This window comes from Hydra vulgaris, chromosome 15, assembly GCF_038396675.1.
Source record: "Hydra vulgaris chromosome 15, alternate assembly HydraT2T_AEP".
Classification (NCBI taxonomy): Eukaryota; Metazoa; Cnidaria; class Hydrozoa; order Anthoathecata; family Hydridae; genus Hydra; species Hydra vulgaris.
Genome location: NC_088934.1, coordinates 6412501 through 6435289, shown reverse-complemented (window position 1 = coordinate 6435289; position 22789 = coordinate 6412501). Strand labels below are relative to the sequence as shown.

The 22789-nt window shown below is 27.0% G+C and overlaps 1 protein-coding gene across 2 annotated transcripts in view; it reads right to left on the bottom strand.

Moving 5' to 3' along the window:
* The window catches only part of LOC136072019 (sodium-dependent neutral amino acid transporter B(0)AT3-like), a 58222-nt gene that overhangs the window by 3521 nt on the left and 31912 nt on the right, over positions 1-22789 (bottom strand). For both annotated transcript variants that reach the window (XM_065819900.1, XM_065819899.1), the window contains 6 exons: positions 19638-19905; positions 12035-12293; positions 11643-11753; positions 11099-11338; positions 10461-10659; positions 3201-3360 (listed from right to left, as the gene is read on the bottom strand). In XM_065819900.1, the coding sequence (XP_065675972.1) occupies positions 3201-3360; positions 10461-10659; positions 11099-11338; positions 11643-11753; positions 12035-12293; positions 19638-19905 (1237 nt within the window). The remainder of the gene's footprint in view (positions 1-3200; positions 3361-10460; positions 10660-11098; positions 11339-11642; positions 11754-12034; positions 12294-19637; positions 19906-22789) is intronic.

Below are 22789 nucleotides of genomic sequence, written 5' to 3'. Positions count from 1 at the left end.
TTCTTAGAATCAAGAGTTCTGAGGTTCGATGTCTGTCCTGATCAGATAAGCGACATTGGTAAGGTAGGAGGTGCAAACTTCCTAGCTAAATTGACCTTCCATATTTCTTTGTGATAAGACCCTTAGTTCTTCTTGGAGCACCTTAAAAACTAAAAAAAAAGTCATCATAAGTGATTGTGGATTGTTGTGAGGACTTTCCGAAGAGAAACTTTAAATCATTAGCTTATTCTTCAGTAGACATAAAAAAAAGTAAAATACAAAAAAAAGACAGCGTTTATTTTTGTATTTTAATTAATATTTATGATTATAAATAAAGTGAATCTTCTAATCTGAAATTCATCTTCACTGCAATCATCTACTGCATGACTAAAATAAACATCCCATGCATTGTTTTTGACATTTAACAGATCTTTCTATTTTTCAATATATTTATTGAAAATTGATTCGCAAGTAAATGGGCTGCCTTGTAATTTTAAACAAGCTAAGATATAATTTGTCTTGGACACCTGGAGTAAAGCTTGCTTTTCTTTTTTTGCTAACAAACTGTCTCAGTTGTTTCTGTTACTAGTTCTTACTGTATTTTATATTTTTAACTTTTTTAACAATGAGACGCATTTCCCAAAATATTTCTTAATTATCTAAATCTTGATTTCACAATGGTTTGGATATTTAAGTATTTTACCACAAGAAATATTTGTATAATAAGCAAATTGAAATGAGTGCCACAGTGATGCTTAAATTTAATGTTATTTTTAATTGTTTTATAAATTGCAAAAACCTGATTAAAAATGTAATACATCAGTTTTTCCATTATTTTACCTTTTTCCAAGCCCATAATTCTTTCTTTCTGTTGAAAAAATATAGCTAAATTTTGCAATTCTATATATGCAAAAATAATACAATCAACCAAGTTTTTTATTGCACATATATGAACTGCTTCTACGACTACTGAGCAGTCACTCTTATTTAATGAAAATTCTCAGGAGATAATTTATTGTTGAATTTATTATAGACAAGTATAAAAACAACTCTGAGTAAAGGCAAATTTGTATGATAAAATTTGTCAACTTTTGCCAGTAGCTGACAAATAGTAGCTGCCAGTAACTGACAAATTTTATTATACAAAGTTGCCTTTACTCAGGATTGTTTTTATACTTGTCAGTAGACTGGGAGTTTACCCAAGTAGTACAGGGAGATTTCTAAAGAAGTTTATTAATTGTGATTTATTTGTTTACTAGCTTGTTACTTCTTGTTGCAATATATTTTATTATAATTAGTTTAATCTAAATTTAGTTTAGAAAATTAATTGAAATTAGTTTTCTAGCAAAGTAAATCAAAAGCAAATTTTTATGCTAAAACTTATTTTTGTTTAAATGCAACTATTATTCATTTTAATTTAAAGTTATCCAATCAAAATTTAATTGACATAAAGTTGCGTAACTTTACACGCAAATAATTTGCTTCAAAGATTTTTGGTTATAAATTTTTTTATTATTTTCAAAAAGTTAAAAATTAAAGTAAAAACCACAAAAAAAATTGCAAAAACTGAATTGTTTTTCAAACTTTTCTAAAAAAATTAATGAAGTATAACCGGTTAAACAAAAAAATTTGGATCTTTCTCCCCCCCCCCCTCCTTCCTTTTTTAAATAATGTTGATTTTTACATCTTTGGAGTATTTCTTACTCATACTACAGCTCATTAAAAATAATCTTATTGTAAATAGTTATTATAAATAATTATTATGAATAATTAGCTTAATATATTAATATTATTTATATATTATATTTTAAATTATTTTAAAATAAGTTTACTCTGGCTAATCTTATTATAAACAAGTTTACTCTGGCTTATCTTATTATAAATAAGTTTACTCTGGCTACTCTTGTAATAAACAAGTTTACTCTGGCTATTCTTATTATAAACAACTTTAATCTGGCTAATCTTATTATAAATAAGTTTACTCTGGCTTATCTTATTGTAAACAAGTTCAATCTAAAGCGTGTACACAAAATAAATGTGAAAGAATAAGCACATCATTTTTTTTCAGTGGTTGTATTAAAATCTTTTTAATTGTTTTGTATTTTGTTTACAACGCGTTGTGGTTTCAAAAAAATATGTAAATTTTTGGATTTAACTTGAAATTAGTTTTAAAAATGACAAAAGAAGAAGACTTAAGAGAAAAAATTACAAATATTTACAAAATCTTAATAGTGGCTACAATTCGGCAAATCTTAATAGTGGCAATTCGATAGCAAAATCATTGCAAATACATCCATACACCGTTAGTCGTGTTATTCAACGTTTTTCTCAAACAAAATTAATCAAACGCAAATCTGGTGGTGGAAGAAAGGAAGGATTTAAAGATATCACACAATAAAAATCACACAATAACAGACCTGTGTTCTGGCCTGATTTAGCTTCAATTCATTATTGTAAACTAGCTATGGAATGGTATAAAAAGAATAATGTGAAATTTGTGTCGAAAACAAAAAAATCCTCCAAACTGCCCAGAATTGAGAGTTATTGAAAAGTACTGGGCTATTATTAAAAGAAAAATGAAAAAAACAAAAAAGCTTTGCAGAAACATTAAAGATATTAAAATATCATTTAAAAAAGCATCAAATAGTTTTGATTCTTATTCTGTGCGCAAGCTTATGGGTACCACTAAAGCAAAAGCTCGAAATTTTGTTAGATTCCCACAGGAATAATTAATTTTTTTTTTTAATGTTTGATCTTGTATTATTGTATTAAAATTATTACTTGGTTCAAAATAAAAATTGAGGAGTACTTTTTTTTTAGTTGTTTTTCTACTTTCACATTTATTTCGTGAACACACTTTAGTTAATCTTATTATAAACAAGTTTAATCTGCATTTTTAGAACACATAAAACCCAACTCAAATACAACCTAGAGCTATGTTTATTTTTAACTTAGCACTAAATAATGAACACAATACAACAATCATGGGTTTTATTGCCAGATTTGTAATTTAAAACTTATTTAGAAAAGCTTTTAACAAAAATTGAATAAAAGAAGAAAAAAAGATTAGAATCAAGCATTTGACATGTTATTTACATTTATTGCATTCATTTTTCGAAACCCTTTAGCTGAATGTTTGAACCTTGCAGAATGTTGAACATTTCTTATTTAAAACAAATTTAAAATGAATTATTACTAAAAAAAATACTTAAAACTCTAACCTATCATTACCATACACCCATGAAACAGCCACAGTTTGAAAGAACGTAATAAACAGCAGACCAAGTGAAACACAATAATCATCAAAAAGTTGAAAAGCATAATAACCACTTGATGATACCAAGCCTAAGCCACATCCCAACAAAACCAAGATGACAATCCCTTAAATTTCAATAGTATATTTTCTGTAAGTAATATTTACAAAAACTTTGATGATTATCACTTTATAATGAAAGTAAAATGTTCAAGTCGTAAGTTCAAATTTACTTTGAACAAATGAATTGAAACTGTATAAAATGGTTTTGTCACTTTTTTACTTTGAACTATTTATCTAAAAGTCATTAAAAGTTAACAACTTCTTTAGCTAAAATTTATTTAAAATGAACAAATTAATTCAATTTTTGTAAACTTGTTTCGTCAGTCTCTCATTTTGAGTTTTTTCAGCATTATTTTTTTTAACTTTTGAAAGAAAGATTTTAATTAGAGATTTTTTAATAAATATAAATAATAATCAAATATTTAATATATATTTAACATTTATACTATTTATATTTTTAAATTTAACGATATTTAATGATATACCGCTAACAATAAGATTTAACATTCATTAAAATTAAAATTTAAACAAATTACAAAAATTACTTTAAACTTTGTGCACTAAATTCAGCATTAAAAAGCCAAAATGAATTAAAATTTTTGCAAAGAGCTTTTATAGCAAAGATTATAATGATAGAACTATAATAAAAATAATAAAAACCATTTTTGAATCTCGTTTTTTGTTTTATTGTCTTAAAATCATAAGTAGTCTTATGAACTTTATTCATTTTTATAGATAATAATAATAATATTTTTTTAACAAAATAAGACTTTATTGTGTAAAAAAATATTTGTAAAAGAAGCGCTTAAAGCAAGTGAGAAAACTAAAGGCATTCATGCTGAAGCTTTTTTTAGAATTAAAAGAGCGAATATTATCAATAGTTTTTAATAACTATTTTGGTTTGCAATAATATTTTTTAAACCCATTGTTAACCCATAGCACTATATTCAAAAATAACTTGTCTGTACAAGAAATACATCAAATGAGAAATTAAAAAAAAAAAATGGTGACAGATGACTCAAAACATTAACAGGCAACTGATTTTAGCTAAACTTATACTCTCAGTTGCCAGCAGGCAACCGACCAAAATAGAACTGTACACCACTGTATATATAATAATTCTATTTACTTATATATATACAGAAACACACACAAAACACACACACACACACACTCTCTCACACACAGATATATATATATATATATATATATATATATATATATATATATATATATATATACATATATGTATATATATATATATATATATATATACATACATACATACATTGCATCAGTTATATAGATATAGTAGATATGAGAGAAAATCTAGTTTATGAGCTTTAATGAAAAAAATGCTTCTAAATAAGCATTAGTTAGCATAATTACCATCAGATGTTGACAACAACTTTGATGATTCACTCTTCTGTCATAAGCAAGAAGTTCAAATTCGATCCCCACCACGTCCCTATAGTAATGTGCTCAACTTGTTTCTCAACTTTTCTATTGTATATATATATATATATATATATATATATATATATATATATATATATATATATATATAAAAATATAATTAATATATAATTGTAATGAACGTAACAAAATGATGTCATTGCAATGTCAGATATTTAACATTTTTTAATTTTACAAAAAGTGGCTCCCAATGGTGAGTCATCACCAAATTAGCATGGACACGATTTTATACATTTTCTTTAGATCTTGAACATTGCACACAATGTATTTCAATGGCGTCACAAACTTTTCTTGTGTAGTTGTTTGAAAAAACAGAAAGCGTTTTTAGGGTTCTCCCAGTTTATTTTACCATTACAACGTTTTAAATATTCTACTATTCCAGATGAATCCCAGTTGGCTTTGTAACATTATTTTTATGTTCTTGAATTTGTGTGCAAATCTTTTTTCTTGTTTCACCAATATAATATGCGCCACATGTGGAATTAAGTTGGTACACTCCTGGATGACTATTCAGAGGCAGTTTAGACTTGTTAGGGCAAAGTATATTGATCAAGGGATTACCAAAACAGAAGACTAATTTAACGCCAACTTTACGAAATTCTTTTTCAAGAACAAGGCTTAATTTAGGGACCCATGGTAAAATAACTAGATTTTTGGTATCAATTTTTTGGGAATAAGATGGATTTGTGGAGTATATACAATTTTTAGCAACATCTGAATACTCTTTATAGGAATGTCCATTTTCAGTAAAAATCTTAATAAGGAAATTAATTTTATCTTGAATCTTATGTTCTGAACAAATTTTGTATGCTCGAGCTGATTTCAGTTTTACAAGTACGATTGTAATTGCATCTTTACCGTGTATGGAACACTCATATCTGTGAAGGGAGTGATTGGTTGAAATACAAATATCTAAAAAACTTAATTGGTGTTAAGCATTTTGGAATTCGCATGTATATTGGATAGATTTATTTTGTGAATTTAAAAGTGTTAAAAAAGAATTTACATCATCAATATTAGTAAATCATCAACGTAACAATTTACATCATCAATATTAGTAAATCATCAACGTAACATTTACAAGTTTTTGGTGCAATATTGACGTTTAAAGCCTGTTGAATAGCATTAGAAATGAATATGTTGTAGATATGCTTCTGACATGATGACCATTATGGATAGACCTATTGGACCAGAGTTTTTTTAAATATATATTTTGTCTTTCCATAAAAAATAACACTTACTAATACAGAGATCAATTAGTTTATGAATGAATCTAAAAGAACGAATCTAAAAGAACGAATCTAAAATTTCTTATTTTTTAGTTGTTATTTCTATTTGAGGTGAATGGGCTCATGGGTGTGTAGTTTAAATTGGAATGTTATTTTTTTCTAAGAAAAAAGGACTAATCAGCTTTAAATAATAGAATTTAATTCATTGAATGTAAAATTTAGTTTCAAAGGAACTTAAAATAGTTTCGCAATTTTTATTAAAGAAATTTTTTTCTTATCATCTGCTAATTCATTGCATTAAAATCCATAATTAACACCACCATATAAGTACTTTTCTTAAAGAAATATTTAACAAAGTAACTAATAATTACTAATAAAAGTCAAGCACAGAATTTATATATGCTAAAATGGTAATAACTAATCAATTTTTTTTCTTATTACTTTTTTTAATAAAAATTTGCAATAAAAGTTTAAGATTATTTGAAGTTAATTTTTTACAAGATTTTTTATTATAAATTTTTAGGATAGGTAAATGGAGATTAATTGATGTTCTAGGGAAATTCTGTATTATTATTTATCATTTTATTATAGTTTATTATTAGTTTTTTAAATAAGTAGGACTTGTTTGGAAAAAAAAAACAAATTTTATTTGAAAATCAATTTTTACATTAATTTTTAAATCAATTTTTATAAACCAAAATGTTTATAATACTTTGTAATTATTAAATTACTTTGTAATTTAAATTACAGATGTTTTTTTTTTTAATTTTTTTTGCATTTTTTTAAATCTAAACAAAGTTAACAAAAACTATTCTCTTACAATCAATCGAAAACAATTCAAATTAAAAATTGTATTTTAAAATAAGAGTAGTTAATGTTAAAATCAATAGAAGCTCATGAAAGTTTTTTAAGGAGAAAACTGTGGTGTAAAGTTTGACTTGAAACTAATAAGAAAAAATAAAAGCTTTCGCACCTGCATGAAGGAGATAATTAAGGAGAAATTTTGATACCACTATATCTAGAAGCTAGGAGATAATTAAGGAGAAATTTTGATACCACTATATCTAGAAGCTAGGAGATAATTAAGGAGAAATTTTGATACCACTATATCTTGAAGCTAGGAGATAATTATGGAGAAATTTTGATACCACTATATCTAGAAGCTAGGAGATAATTAAGGAGAAATTTTGGCAAAGAGACATCACTCCAAGCCCGTTACAAAGATATTCACAAACAGAATTTCAGTCAGCCTTAAGTTTGTTCTATAACTATAAAGAAAGTTTGTTGGCCAAATGGATATAATTAAAAAAAAAAAAATTTTCATATACCAAAATGTTTATAATAAAATTACTTTGTAATTAAAATTACTTGATTTTGAAACAGAGTAGATGAGAACTTAAATTATTAATGTCTAAATTAGACATTTGATAGTTTTTTTTGGTGCAAAAATTATTGTCTAAATATTTGTCTAAATTTATCATATTACTAAATTTGGATTGTAAACTTATCTTAATTTAAATTAATTATTTTAATTATGAAGTTAAAAATATGTCAAAAATGATTATGATTAGAAAAAGCAACTTCACAAAAAAGTGAAAACTACAGAGTAGAATGAGGCTTGACTTAAAACTCTCTGAAAAATTTACATATATATGTGTATATATATATATATATATATATATATATATATATATATATATATATATATATATATATATATATATATATATATATATATATATATATACACACACAAACATGTATTGAAGACTGGAATAGAGTAAATATAATCTATAATATTGTAAGAAACCAGAAAAATTGTAGGTTTATAATTTAAAATACCTTTGTAATGTTTTACAGGTCTTGCTAAAATATCTTTGTAATGTTTTGCAGATCTGCTTCTCAGACGAGTCAACATTTCAAACTTTGATGGACAAAAGCTAATTTGTTTGACAACGCCCAGGAGAAAAATTCTACGAGGACTGCCTTTTGGAAAAGGTTAAACACCCTGTGAGTGTAATGGTGTGGTCTATGATCTCAGCCAAGGGTATGGGCTGCCTCTACATTGTGGAAGGGACCATAAGGCAGACTAGTGCAAGCGAGTACTGGAAAACAGACTCCTGAAGAGAATATGTTCATGCATGATTCAGCACCGTGCCATAAGGCTAGATGTGTTACAGCATTCCTAACTGAAAAAAATGTGCGCGTTTTGCAAAAATTTATGAAAAATATAAACTACCACCCCCTTGTTCTATAATAAAATAACACCAGCTTTAAAAAATTTTTTAATAAAAAATATTTTTAGGGGTCTTTCAAGATCTGTGATTTTTTGCAATAAGTTGTTTATAATACAATTACCATTTTTTAAATTGTCCTATGATTTTGCTTTAAGAGCCTTATGCTTAGCAGCTTAATTCCAAAAGCATTTTAGATGCGTTAAGATTTGATAATACTCAATTTATATCTTATAATTTGGCATATAAATTTGCCGAATGGTCACACATGAGCAGTGAACGCCTGAGAGAAAAATGAAGTACATTAGAATAGAAGAGAATTATTTTTTGAACAAAGCATATTTTAAAAGTTGTCAAAACTAAAATAGAGATTAATAGAAGAATATTTAAAAATATATAAGATAAAAACAAGAGAGACAATGCACCCAAACAATACTTGCAATAATAAATAAAAATTTTTATAAACATCTACAATGTACAAAGATATACAACAAATATATCACCAAACAAAAATTTACCAAACAAAACATTGACTACAAAATAAAAAGTATGCAACAACAACGTAAGGTCTAAGAATCGAACAAAAAAATATTAATGCTAATGTGCAAGCATAATTTGTGTAGTGAAGTAATAAACATTTCCCCAGAGTCACATCTATTATTCCTGGCTTTTCAATTAGTAATAATAACTAGTTTATCCGGAAAAACCCAACCATACATAAACTGGGTCTTATTTGAAGAATCAGCATAAACATGACAACAATGTTCCATACAAGGACAACTTAAAGATTTATAAAGATAAAGAAAGGTTGATCCCCATCTTAAAGGGTTAAGTCATAGATTAGCGGTACAAATTGATAACAGACACTCTGGAGATCCTGAAAGTAGTCGTGTCAATTTAGAAAACTTGATACCTACTTCACAAGACAGCCGCAATGTGTTATCAAAGATAATAAGAACAGCCTACGAAATTGCTCTAAAACCGAACATGCTACATAGCCATTTCAAAATACTGATCTAATGTCAAAGACTTATTGGTGTACTTCTTTTAGAAGGAAAAAGCAGGTTACTGATTTAAACAATAAAACTGGTTACTGATTTTCAGGGTTCAGTTTAATATTAACTGATATAATTCAAATTAAAAAATCTAATTAATGCTTCATTACTTTTATTACGGAAGTTTTAATATTTTCTACTTTTAAGGTAATTATGCAATAACCAAATGGTAAAAAAAATCAAATTGATCAATCAAAATGATTGATCAATTTGATTTTTTAATTAGGAAAATAATTATAACACATTTTTTTTTTCATATACTTTCTGGGATATCCAAACTCTTGCATGACTATAGACTATTATGTATGGTTTGTAGTTATTTGGATATCTTCAATAAATTATTTCCATGACCATTGGTTTTCAAAAAGGAAGTGTTAATGATGAATGAGCTAAAACCAACAGTGGATGCAGCCAAGGCTAGCTTAGATGAATTATGCATTAAATTATCTATAATATTATTGATTCATATTAACTTAATATTATAATCAAGGAAAAAGATGGTTCAATCAATCTTGTTTCTTCTAATTTTAAAGAGAGTCACAAGTTAAAAAAATTGAATCCAGAATTCGTTGGCTAATCTTAACTATGAATGTATTAGGTCTGCCAATTAAGTAAGAAAAGCCGCGATTAAAATCATTCTGCTATTGATAAACAATTTATTTCACTGTTAAACAATTTATTTCACTGTTAAACCCTTTATTCGAATCGGTGGATTGGTTAGATCCACAATTACAGACTGCAGACAGCATGTATGGCAATGCTGTCTGCAGTCTGTAATTGTGGATCTAACCAAGTCTGTAATCTCTTTATTATTAAACAAGTTCTTTTACCCTCTAGAAGCTGCAGGAATCAACTTTGTAATGGTTCTTTCTGAATGGAAAGATGCAAAATTATTAATAAATACACAGTATGCAACAATGGCACTAACAGCATTTCAACTACGGCAGAAAATTTTTCTTTATCATAGAGTTCTTAAACTTGAGTCTTCTGGTTAAACTTATGTGTATTTCAGGCTCGAATTCAGCTGTCAAATGCACTTTCAGTACTTTAACCTTGATATTTAATAAGGTATTCAACAAAATAAGGTACTCCTGCATACTTTTTTGTGCAGGAATATCTTATTTAGTAACACACCTATGTGTGCAAGAATAATTACAATTCACAATAATACCTGTAAATATTTCCTTTCGTATAGAAACCCACTTCATATCATAAAATGGTGCAATAGCTCCTTCCAATGTTCCAAATTCAGAACCAATGCCAAGTAAAATAAGCATAAAAAAAAAGAAAGCAGCCCATGCTTGAGGGAAAGGAAGTTCCAAGAAAACATCACAAAATGTGATAAAGGCCAAACCAGGTCCACTACCAATCTTAAAAAAATAGAAAAGTTTAAATCTAAAAAAAACTCAACAATATTTAAAAAAAAAAAGAAAAGTAAATTATAGCAAATAAAGAAGTTAAATGCCTATGGTTTTTATATTGAGGTAACAGTTTATATTTTAGGTTAATGCATTGCATTGTCTGAACAAGTTTTTAGGTTAACACATCGCATGGTTTAAACAAGTTTCCATAAAGCCATTTTCATATCTAAGTATGACTTTATAGAAAAGTTAAAGTGATTTCTTACAACTGGGTTCCCTTCCTAGCATTAAACTGTTTTGCAGATCAGAACTGATTATTTTTATTTTGATACTATCACTAAAAGAAGTTTTTTTTTAAAAAAGAAACCATCTAAGGTTTAAGGTAAGCCTTAATGATAGGAATAAACTTCATAACTTTTATATACTTTATAACTTTTTATATAAGTACCGTATCAGCAGATTTTCCAAGATGAGCCTCACGATAGCCCAATATACAAAATACAACCATTGCTGAAAATATAGCTGTAAAAAAATTCACTAAAACAACAATGTATGCATCCTTTATGCAATTACTACGAATTGGGTTGTAACTAGCAAACGATACAAGTGCACCAAACCCTAAACTCAGGTTAAAAAACATCTGTGTTGCTGCGTCCATCCATATTTCAGGATCTAGAAGCCTTTTAAACTAAAAGAAAAACATTAAAAGAGAGAAGTCAAATTAAATAGTTTAAATGTTAGTAATCAACAGATTAAATGTTAGTAATCAACATATTACTTACTACATTAGTAGTCAACAATATCAAAAAATAGATTCAAGACAAAATTTTAAATTTAAAAAAATTTAAACTTTCTTGTATTCAAAGTTTGAAGTATAAACAGACAAAATAAATAAACAGACTAAAAGCAAACTTTAAAAATTTTAAATAATGAAAATAAATACAATTCAAATCTAATTAAAATAATAATTATTATTAAAACAAATAATTTACATCAGGATAAAACAATGCTTTTAGTCCGTTTGTAGCTCCTTTCAACCTTACACCAACAATAAACAAAACAAGTAATATGACATATGGGAAAGTTGCAGTGAAGTATACAGCCTAAAATCAAAATTTTTTTAAAATATCTATTATCATTACATTTTATAAAATATAACATTTAATAATTTAAAGGAAAAATAACAAATATAAATTAAAAAAAAATGGTAACAGTTAAGGTAATTTTTATTATTTAAGTCAAAATTTCAACAACAAAAAAATTATAACTTTTTAAAATAATTGTTTTTAATTATTAACATTCAACAAAAAAGTTAAATTAAAAATAAAATGTCAAAGATAACAAGTAGTAAAAATAATAAAGAAGATTAGCGATTAGATAATACCTTTCCACTGCTTTTCACACCTTTTGCTATGCATATAAACACAATAACCCATGAGAGTGCAAGACATCCAAGATTTTTCCACTGAATTCCATCTCCAAGATCCTCAATTCCAGGAGAAACATCAAGAAACTTGATAAAAAAATAATAAAGTTGAGGATCGTGTATGCAGCATTGAGGAAAATTACGTGTCTCATTACATGCTTTGCTCGTTGAATTTTGTTGCTTACAAATATCTGTTAAGTTTTTAAATGCACCATAACTTAAAAAAAAAAGAAAAGATTTTTAAATCAAATTTAATATTTTATTTAATACAATATGTACAAACAACAATTTGAATCACAATATAAATCATAACAAAAGCTTTTTTTATATATTCTTATACTTTTTTATATTTGTTAAATTTTATATTTATATAATGTATGCATTAATACAATAGTTAATGTTTAACGTTTAACTTAATTACTATTGATAGTTATTAGTTTTGATTCTGTAAGACTTTTTCTCAACTTAGCAAACTTATTTTTTTGGTAAAACAAGTAGTTTCCAGACTTTTCTGAACTCATTCTGTTTTTTAAGTTGTTGCAGTCTTTCAAGCAGCAAGTTGTGCTACACTGTGCTCCAAAACATTAGCAACCAAATAAAAGAAAAATATTTTTTTAACTTCAATTACTGAATACAGCAACTTTTCTGTAAAAAAAAAAAGACTCTTTAAATGAAAACAATAATTAATATCACATATAAGAACAAAGATTTATACATAAGACTACTTAAAAATGAATGTGTTTTTTTGCTTCTATTGGTATTTTAATGTAAAAATGTGGTCTTTCAAAAATGTGGTCTTTCAAAAATGTGGTCTTCCAAAAATGTGGTCTTCCAAAACATAAGCAACTTTTTTATAACTACTCTAAAAAGTATTAAAATCAATAGTTAACAACATATCCTTTACTTTTTAGGTTCATGGGACTAGTAACCAGACTAGTCTATGGATAGACTTACAACACAGACATAGACAATTCTGTATGTTGTAATGGACACAACAAATGTTTAATTTTTTGTCCTTGTTGTGTCTATCAAATTTTTGATGGTGTCCTAAGATTGCTCAGTTAAAAAATAATTTTCACTTCATAAGTCTACAAAGCATAATTTTTTGTATATTTGGTGTCTATGATTTTGTCTAAATTTACTTGATTTCATAAAACCAGAAATATTGATTTTTGCCAATAAAATCTAAATTACCCAAAAAATCCCTTAGAAACAAAAAAACTCCTTGATCACATATTTTTAAAATAATTTTATTGAAGGTGATAAAGATTTTAGTGACTAAGGAAAATTTTTTAAATGATAAACTTACCTTCAACTTTTTTGAAGTAATCCCAAACTGGAGAGGGCATTTTAAAAATAAATTTTCACGCACATTCACTGAGAATTAAAAAACAACTGAACTGAGTAATTAATGAACTTCAATTGAGCACAAAATAGTCCATTTTGAGGTTTCTAAATAGACATTAACTTTTTAATCAACAGCACACGCTGGACAAAAAATTAAAAAATGAACTTCTGTTAGAAAAATTGTATTTTTAATTTTGTGCTCGTTTTCAGTTTTTGAAACGATGCTGCAGTGAAAATTTAATTACTCGTTATAAGTCCAAATTATATATTAAATAGATCTTCTATACCTCATTAAAAAATCGAGATTGTTCATTTAGTGTCCGTTTTTAAAATGATTGTCTAGAAAGACAAACATTTTTTATAGACAATTCATTTTTGATAGTTGTAATTAAAATTGTTGCAATTAGTGCTTTGTCGAAGTCTATTTTTGTCCTTTTATAATAAGTCCATTAGAGATTGTCTGGTTGCTACATGGGACATCTTCTGGGCATAGACTCGATGAGTTAAATAATTTTATTTGTGTAATCTCATTCCAGGTGGCTTTAATAGCTTTAAATAGCTCATCAGCATTTTTGAATGGTTTAAGGAAAAGTTCAACTTGGTAGCATAAATTTTCAATTGAATTGAGATCAGGTGATTGAGCTGACCACTTCATTATTTTAATTTGATTCTTTTTAAACCATTGTTTAACGAGTTAAGAGGTGTGTTTTAGCTCATTGTCTTGTTGAAATATCCATAAATCTAAAATTTACCTCTATTTATGTACCTTCAAATAGACATCACAACCTTCCAAATTAAACTTTGATTCATCGTTCCACGATACTCTTTTCCAATTGGTCGAGTCTCAAAAATTGGTCGAGTCTCAAAAATTTCAAAATTCAACTCTAGCTTTTCAGTTCTTTGGATAAAAAAAAAAAAAAAAAATTTAAAAACACACAGTAAAAAAAACCTTCAAAAGGTTTTTTTATACTGTTCTGAAGCTCAAAATTCCTGAAAGTTGCAAACCTCTGCAAATTATATTTTGAGAAAGTTTCAGTTTTTGAATGATATCTTTAACATTATTAAAAGGATTCTTTTTGGACTGAAATTTTTCTATCATGGGAGACCATGCAAAACAACATGTTTTGCGTGGTCTCCCACCCTTATGTTCTGTTTCTAAAGGGTTGCCTTTATTAAATAATTTGATTATTCAACATACAATTGATTGATTTATGGAGCATTTGGTGGAAATTTTTTTTTATTTCTCAAGCATATATTGTAACAATTGCAATACTACAGTTCACTCTCTGGACAAATATTAACGATTTTTTAACTCTTATTGGTTAAGTATTAAATATTAAAATTGTCTTGGACATTATTTCTGCAAAAAACAAATCTCTTGCAAATGATTTTTTGAGGGTTGCAAATTGTTTTTTAGAGTAGTTATAAAAAAGTTGCTAATGCTTTGAAAGACCAAATTTTTGAAAGACCACATTTTTGAAAGACCACATTTTTACATTAAAATACCAATAGAAGCAAAAAAACACATTGATTCATTTTCAATTAGTCTTATTATGTATAAATCTTTTTCCTTATATGTAGTATTAACTATTTTTTTCAATTAAAGATTCTTTTTTTTAGAAAAGTTGCTGTATTTAGTAATTGAGGACAGTTTATTTTAGCTCTTAAAGGATTTTCATTTTTGTTTTTATACATTTTCATTTTTTATACATTTTCATTTTATTATACATTTTGTTTTAAATTATTTATACTGCTTTTTATACTTTTAAATACTGGTTTTAATTTGTTTATTTTGAGTATAGTTTTTTAGTATTAAAAAAATAGTATTTTTAAACAGATTAATAGTTTGAGTTATATGGATTTCTTTTTATATGGATTTGAGTTATATGGACTAAGATTAAATTTGTGAATTATTAAAAATTTAACTTTTTAGTTCTTCAAGAGATGCTGATAGATGTATGATTAGTAATTTATGAGTTATTTAAACATTTTTATTTTTAAGAAATCTTTAATAAAATGGCTTTATAAACAAAGGTAGCCACTGATTACATTAAAAATTGGTTTTTTGATTAAGTTAAGTTTAGGTTGGTATTTTAATGCTACTCAAATAAAGGGTTGCTCTTGAAAATAAAAACATATAAGTCCACTTTTTTTTGAATTTTTTTGACACTTTAATTAAAAAAATCAACAACAAAAAAAAATTCCTAAACTAATTCCAAAAAATGATGCATGACACCTTTAACATTTAAAAAAAAAAAAATTAATGACAATACCAACATTAATTAATGATAACGTCACCATTAATAAATGATAATGCCACCATTAATAAATGAAGATACCACCATAATGAATGACGATGCAAGGATTAATGAATGATGATGCCACCATTAATATTAAAAAGTTAATTATTATTAAAAAATCTGGCTGAAAAATGGTGCAGGCTGTTGCAGCTTTAAATGATAAAAACTCTAAACTAAGAGTGGAATAATTATTTTGAATACGTCAGTAATTAAACTTTGCAAATAATGGTTCTTTTTCATTTTTATTTATTTTATTTTATATTATATAATTCTTTATAAATAATTTTAACAAAGAAATCTTTAATTATCTGTTTTAAAGTGTTATAATTTGAGTATATTAGTATTTTAAATAGTAAAAAACAAACATATAACGTCTGCCTCAAAATAATTTTGCGTCATAAATAACATTTTTAATGATTCGCTGATTTTTAAGTATTAAAAAAAATTGCTTATAAAATTCATTGCTCATTAAATAGTTTTTTCAGTTAAAAAATTTTATCATTAAAACTATTTAGTTTAATTTAATTATTCCTTGTTTTAGTAGCCACCAGATTACTTAATTGCTATGTAACTACAGAACTGAAATGATGCCTTGAGTTAAAATCTCAAGTTTGTTATCTGATTGATTCATGCTTTTAAATGTTTTGTATGAATGCAAATACCATTTAAATTATCTAGTATAACCTGTTTTATTTAAAATAGTAATCATCATAACAACGATCATAAATAAATTATCTAGTATAACCTTGTTTTTTTTTAAATAGTAACGATCATAATAATGATCATATTTTGGAACAAAAGTTAAAACTCTAAGAATTTATAGTTTTAAAAAATATCAGGAAAATTTTTATTTCAAATAAAACTTGGTTATCAATATCAATAAAATATTTTCTGGATTGTTCAGTTACACAACAATATAAAAAATATTTTTTAACACAAAGTATTGTTTCAGCAATTAAATGTCACAAGATAAAAAATGTCCATTAATTTTTCTATGTTCTCCTAAACATTCAACCTTTGTTTAAAATCTATTGTTATTACATTTTTAGACAATAATGTAGATGCTGATAAAAACTAACATTTTTTACAACACAATGCTTTGCTAATTAGTTTATTCTAAGTTAAATGTTGTTATAAAATGTAGCATTTAAATATGTTTGAGCCTAAAATCAAGCATATATGGTAAAACAATGCTTTTTTAGGCCTTTTCAGAAGAATAAGGCAAGGTCTTTTTAGAGCCAGCCTTATTATTTTAGAGCCAGCCCCTGTTATATCATAAAAAGTATTAAAAATTTTATATTTATTATTAATTCAAATTTCATAATTTAAACAGTAGTAATAATAAATAATAATAATAATAAATAGTAGTAATAATAAATAATAATAATAAAATAATGATGTATTAGGTTAAAAGAAATTATAAAAAAAAAAAAAATAACAAATAAATATTAAGGAATAACCTTTTTCAAATACCAAATTTAGATTTTATTGGTAATTATTACTTTAGTTACTAACAGTACTAACAGTGCCATGTTGCGCATTGATGGTGTCCATGTTTGCACTTTTAGTGTGCATTGTCAAGGCCACATTTAGAGCCCTTTGTTATGGCTTTGGGTTTATTAATGGTAATGAGGCAATTGCATTGACTATTAGATAGTGTACTGTGTACTACCTGTGCTAAAAATGACTAAAGTATCAAAAACTATAGAACACAAAAAACCATCATCATCACCAAGTTCTCTAAATCTATCATTCACTAATATTAACTTTTCTTAGAAGTAACTTTTAAATCTATTATTCACTAATATTAACTTTTCTTAGAAGTAACTTTTCTTCTGTTGAGTCTTATATTTTGCAAAGTTCACCAGACCTACTTGTTCTTAGTGAGATTAATTTAAGTTCAGCTGTTTTATCTTGTGATCATAGTGTTGATGGTTATCTTCCTTTAACTCGTAAAGACTTCCTATAGTCACATACTTGGCCTGTGCATTTACATTTGTAAGAACTCACCTGCCTGTTGAGAAACTAGGTTTGAATCCACAGATTATACTTTTACATGCATTCGCTTATCACCACTTCACTCTATCACCTTTCCTTTTGTTATATATTGCTCTCCTTCGTCTCAAGACTGCACTTTTTTCAATTTTATTTCTGATCAAAGTAACCAAGCCCTTTCTCCTTGTCTTTCAGCTAAAATCGTTGTTGTTGGTGACTTTGTCCTCAGCACACAGAATGGCTTGATTCATTGTACCTCTTACAACTAGCTGGGCTGACTGCTACTACAACTACCTGAAGCTGACTGGGACTCCTTCCGTGATTTTCTATTGTATGCATATGTTCTGTTTTAATTTTTAAATGTTCTATTTAAATATTTAAATCTGTTTTGATGAAGCGTAAGCTCATTTTTCTTTGTGATGGTCCTTGAGTAGAAATCTTTTATCTTCCTGCTAAAAATGTGCTTCCTATGCAACTTCATGGATTCAGACTGGCATGGAATCTTTTATTCCCTCTCAACAATACCAAGTCAAGCCTCACTCTTCTCCATGGTTTTCTTCAAATTTTGCTGCTGCAATTTCTAATTGCAATTTCTAATAACCATTACTTCCATACCTATGGCCAAAATAATTCTCCAGAAAACAGAAGTATGTTTACTATTGCTAGAAACCATTGTAAGAAGGTTTTGTCTAATGTCAAAGTCCACTATTCTCAGGTCACAAAATCTCATATTTTATCTCAGAAATTAGACTCCAGAGACTTCTGGAGAATCTTTAACAGTGTCTTTAACAAGGGCAAATCCATCTTTCTTGCATGGTTCTGATTTTGTTACCTCATCTTAAGACAAAGCTGAATTATTTGCTAAGAACTTATCATCAATCTCATATCTTGATTCAATTTATCACATCCTACCTGATATAGCAGACAAACAAGTTCAGCTTTTGCTTGACATTTGTATCACTCCAGCTTCTAAATCTAAAGGGATTTCCTGCTTAGACTCTTCTACAGCTTGTGGTCAGGCAACATACCTGTTATAGTCTTGCAGAAATTTTCTCTGGAGCTGTCATCTATACTTTCAAAAATACTTAACAAGCATCTGCTATCCATATTTTTAAAAATTCTGGAGAGTGAATTATGTCCTTTCTCTTTTAGAAAAGGTGCAAAAGCACATTGTATACATAGTTGGACCTGCACTTGCAGGCAACCTTCAACCATTGTTACATTGTTGTAATGTTGCTTCTTTTTCTCTTTTTTGTAAATATAATGGGCGTTAATTTAAAGAGCTAGCGTCTCTTGTGCCATCTACTAAAATTCATTCTTGTGTTACTTGTCATACAATTAAACCTCATCCTTTCACTGTGACTGTTCCTTAGTGCTCCAAAAATTCTTATTCATCTAGTTTTTTTCCTTGAACATCAGTTCTTTGGAATTTGCTCTCATCTTCTTGTTTTCCTAATTTATATAATTTGCATATAATCGTATAAACTTGCATATAATTTGTATAATCTTTAAAGTCGTCTGTCAATCGTTATCTTGCGTTACAAACTTTATCTTTTTTCTTCCAGTAACTTCCAACTCTAATAGTGGTTGCTTGCAGCCTTGTTGGAAGTAAAGATGTTAAAAAAAAAAATTTATTCATATATATATATATATATATATATATACAGCCCTCGGAATTAGGGTTGCCATTCAACAATGATGACCTTACTGCTGACCTAAAAGTGATTGAGGTCAGGAAAAAAAATGGACAACCTAATTTCTGTGTTTTATTTATGTGTCAAAACTTTTTTGCCAACCTAAAACAGTTTAAGGTGAACAATTTATTCTACAAATTTTAATTCATATTATACCAATACTTGCAAAAAAAATCTATTCAAAACTATTAAAAACAACAAAATTTTATGGTTCTATATTCTTACTCGGGACAGTCTTCCTTTCGCCATGGTAATGTTTTTGTAAATGAGACAAACATATAATAAAAAGACCAACCAATCACAACTATATAGTATATACATAGTAAAAAGGAAATTATCAAGCTTGAAATTCCTATTCCCAATAAAGCAGGATGAATCTTACTCCAACATCCAATAGCACCTCTACGAAATCTCTGACCAATAGCAAATTCAATAAAAAATAGTGGGAACCCTTCAATTATCATCATGACAAAGTATGGTATCAGAAATGCTCCTAAATAAAAACAAATGTAAATATAATATAATTCAAATTATATAATATACATATTATGTAATTTGAATATATATATATATATATATATATATATATATATATATATATATATATATATATATATATATATATATCACATATATATATATATATATATATATACACATATATATACATATATATATAATAAATGTATATATATATACATATATATACATTTTTAGAAAAATAACAAACATATTTTATAAAAAAGTCTCTAAAAAATTTGACTTAAAAAACTGTAAAAAAATTGGTTTTTTTAATAATGTTAAAAAACGGCAATTTTTACGCATTAAAATGTAAACTAATAATTATAATATAAAATTATTATTATTTTTAAAATTTTTATAAAACTTCGCTTTGTCTGAGACCCAATATGACATACTTTTGAAGAAATTTTTTTCTATAATATTAGGGATTTGTCTGATGTTTAAGGGTCAAAATGGGGCACTTCCTGTAAAATATTTATATTTTTTACAACTGCTTCTGGATTCATACATGGATTGGCAAATAAGTATGGTCTATTGTTATGAAATTCATACTTTAGTTTTCACCCCAGCCTAATATATATATATATATATATATATATATATATATATATATATATATATATATATATATATATATATATATATATATATATATATCAACCCTTGGAATTAGGAAAAATAAGGTTGGCAATAATTTGCAGACTCAATCTTTTAAAGGTCGGCAAAAAAAATTTGATACAAAGGTTTTACCATAAAGCATAGAAACGAGGTCGGCAAAAAATTGCTGACCTCAAACACTTTAAGGTTGGCAGTTAGGTCGGCATTGCCGAATGCTGATCCTAATTCCGAGGGTTGATATATATATATTGCATATATTCAAACAACATAAGTAATCCCAAATTTTAATTTAGAAAAAAATAGTGGATATTCAAATAATACTAAATACTTAAAAACTTCAGGAACTTAAACAAATATATGCTTTATATGAAATGTTTTCCCAAATTGCATTTCTAAAATGTTACTAATGGTTAGTTTTAAAATCAATCAATAAAAATTTTTAATTGATTGATTTTAAAATTTATGCGCGTTTTTACAGACCATTAGTTAAATTTTTCTAAATGACTTTTTATAAAGTATGTATAAGTTTAGGTTTCTCAAGTTTTAAATATTATTAGAATACTCACTCTACTTTTTCTAGATGCTTTTCTACTTCAATTAAAATTTGGGATTACTGACCCTGACCCTAACCCTGTCCTCTAAAGTAAAAATGTGTTTGTGCTGTTGCAAAAAAAAAGAGCTTTTTTAAATTACTTTTCTTGATTTTAAGATTTGTATTGCTTTTTATGATAACATTGACAGCAATATCTATTGTTTCTTGTAATGGAATGTTTGTGAATAAGCTTGTGATAACAAAAGATACAAGAAAACTCTTAAGTAGGTTCGCCTCATTTACTTCTTTAACAAAGGTGAAAGAATCTTTAAGTACATAATTCAGACGGTATTAATGGAGATAATAAACCTCAAAGAAATCTGGCCAATTGATAGTTATAAGTACCAATAAATTATATGATAGGTCAGAAACATACATCATGATCAGAAGACCTTAATTTGTGCATTTTCGGAATACCATCTATGCAAGCAGGACAAGAACCTGTAGGATTAATTTTATTGTAACTCAAATCATCAAGGTAACTATAAATTTAGAGTTTCCTTGAGAAGTTTTAAAATTGCCTCTCCCTAATAATGGTGACATCTTTTTTTAAGTGTTTAAATTTAGTTGGATCATTAATAATATTGTAAACCCTGCTGTCATAAACCTTTCTATTGTATGTATGTGTTCTGAATCATCAAGGTAACTATAAACTTAGAGTTTCCTTGAGAAGTTTTAAAATTGCCTCTCCCTAATAATGGTGACATCTTTTTTTAAGTGTTTAAATTTAGTTGGATCATTAATAATATTGTAAACCCTGCTGTCATAAACCTTTCTATTGTATGTATGTGTTCTGATTAAATGTTTAAATGTTCTGTTTAAATATTTAAATCTGTTTTGATGCAGTGTGAGCTCATTAACTAACTAGACACTTAACTATAAAACATATGCTCTCCCTTATCTCTAGGATTTTGTTAGGTGTAATATTTTTACTAATCCATAGCCAAAATTTGCAGGAAGTAGCTCCTTTTAATTACTTCAGGTCAGGTCAAATTCAGGATCACCCTGCTATTGGTATTATGTAATTCAGTACTACCTGACCCATGCCCTGCTGCCTTGTAGAGTGTGCTTTTTAGGCAAAGGCTAGGAGAAACAAACTTCAACTTAAAAATCCCCTGCCTTGGGGCTCTTGGTTGAGTAGAGGCTAGAGATGGTATTTCGATAAAAATACTTAACATAGGCAGATGTTAACAGCATCCAGCTGAAATTCCCTCTACCATGGGGCACTTAATTGAGTACGCTGTGTTACAATGGTCCAGCTTAGGATGATGAATACTGGATCTTCTTGTCTTTTCTCATTGGTTTTTATAGTGCCTCCTTGATAGTGGCTATGCAACTCTTCCAGTTATTTCCTAATGAGGGTACAGCTCTAAAACTCTGTTTAATGGTTCTGAGGCCAGCTGATAGCAAGATATCCTGAACACTGTGGTAGCTCTCAGAGAAGCTGATTCCATCAACAGCTGCAAAACATCAGAGTATTAACAGTGACATGTTGCACATGGATGGTGTCCCTGTTAATGCTTTTGGTGCGCATTGTTGAGGCAACATAAGGAGCCCTATATTATGACATAGGGTTAATTAACAGGACTGAGAAAATTGCATAGCTTATTGCTTAGGAGGCCGTGCTAAATCTATGAATGAGTTA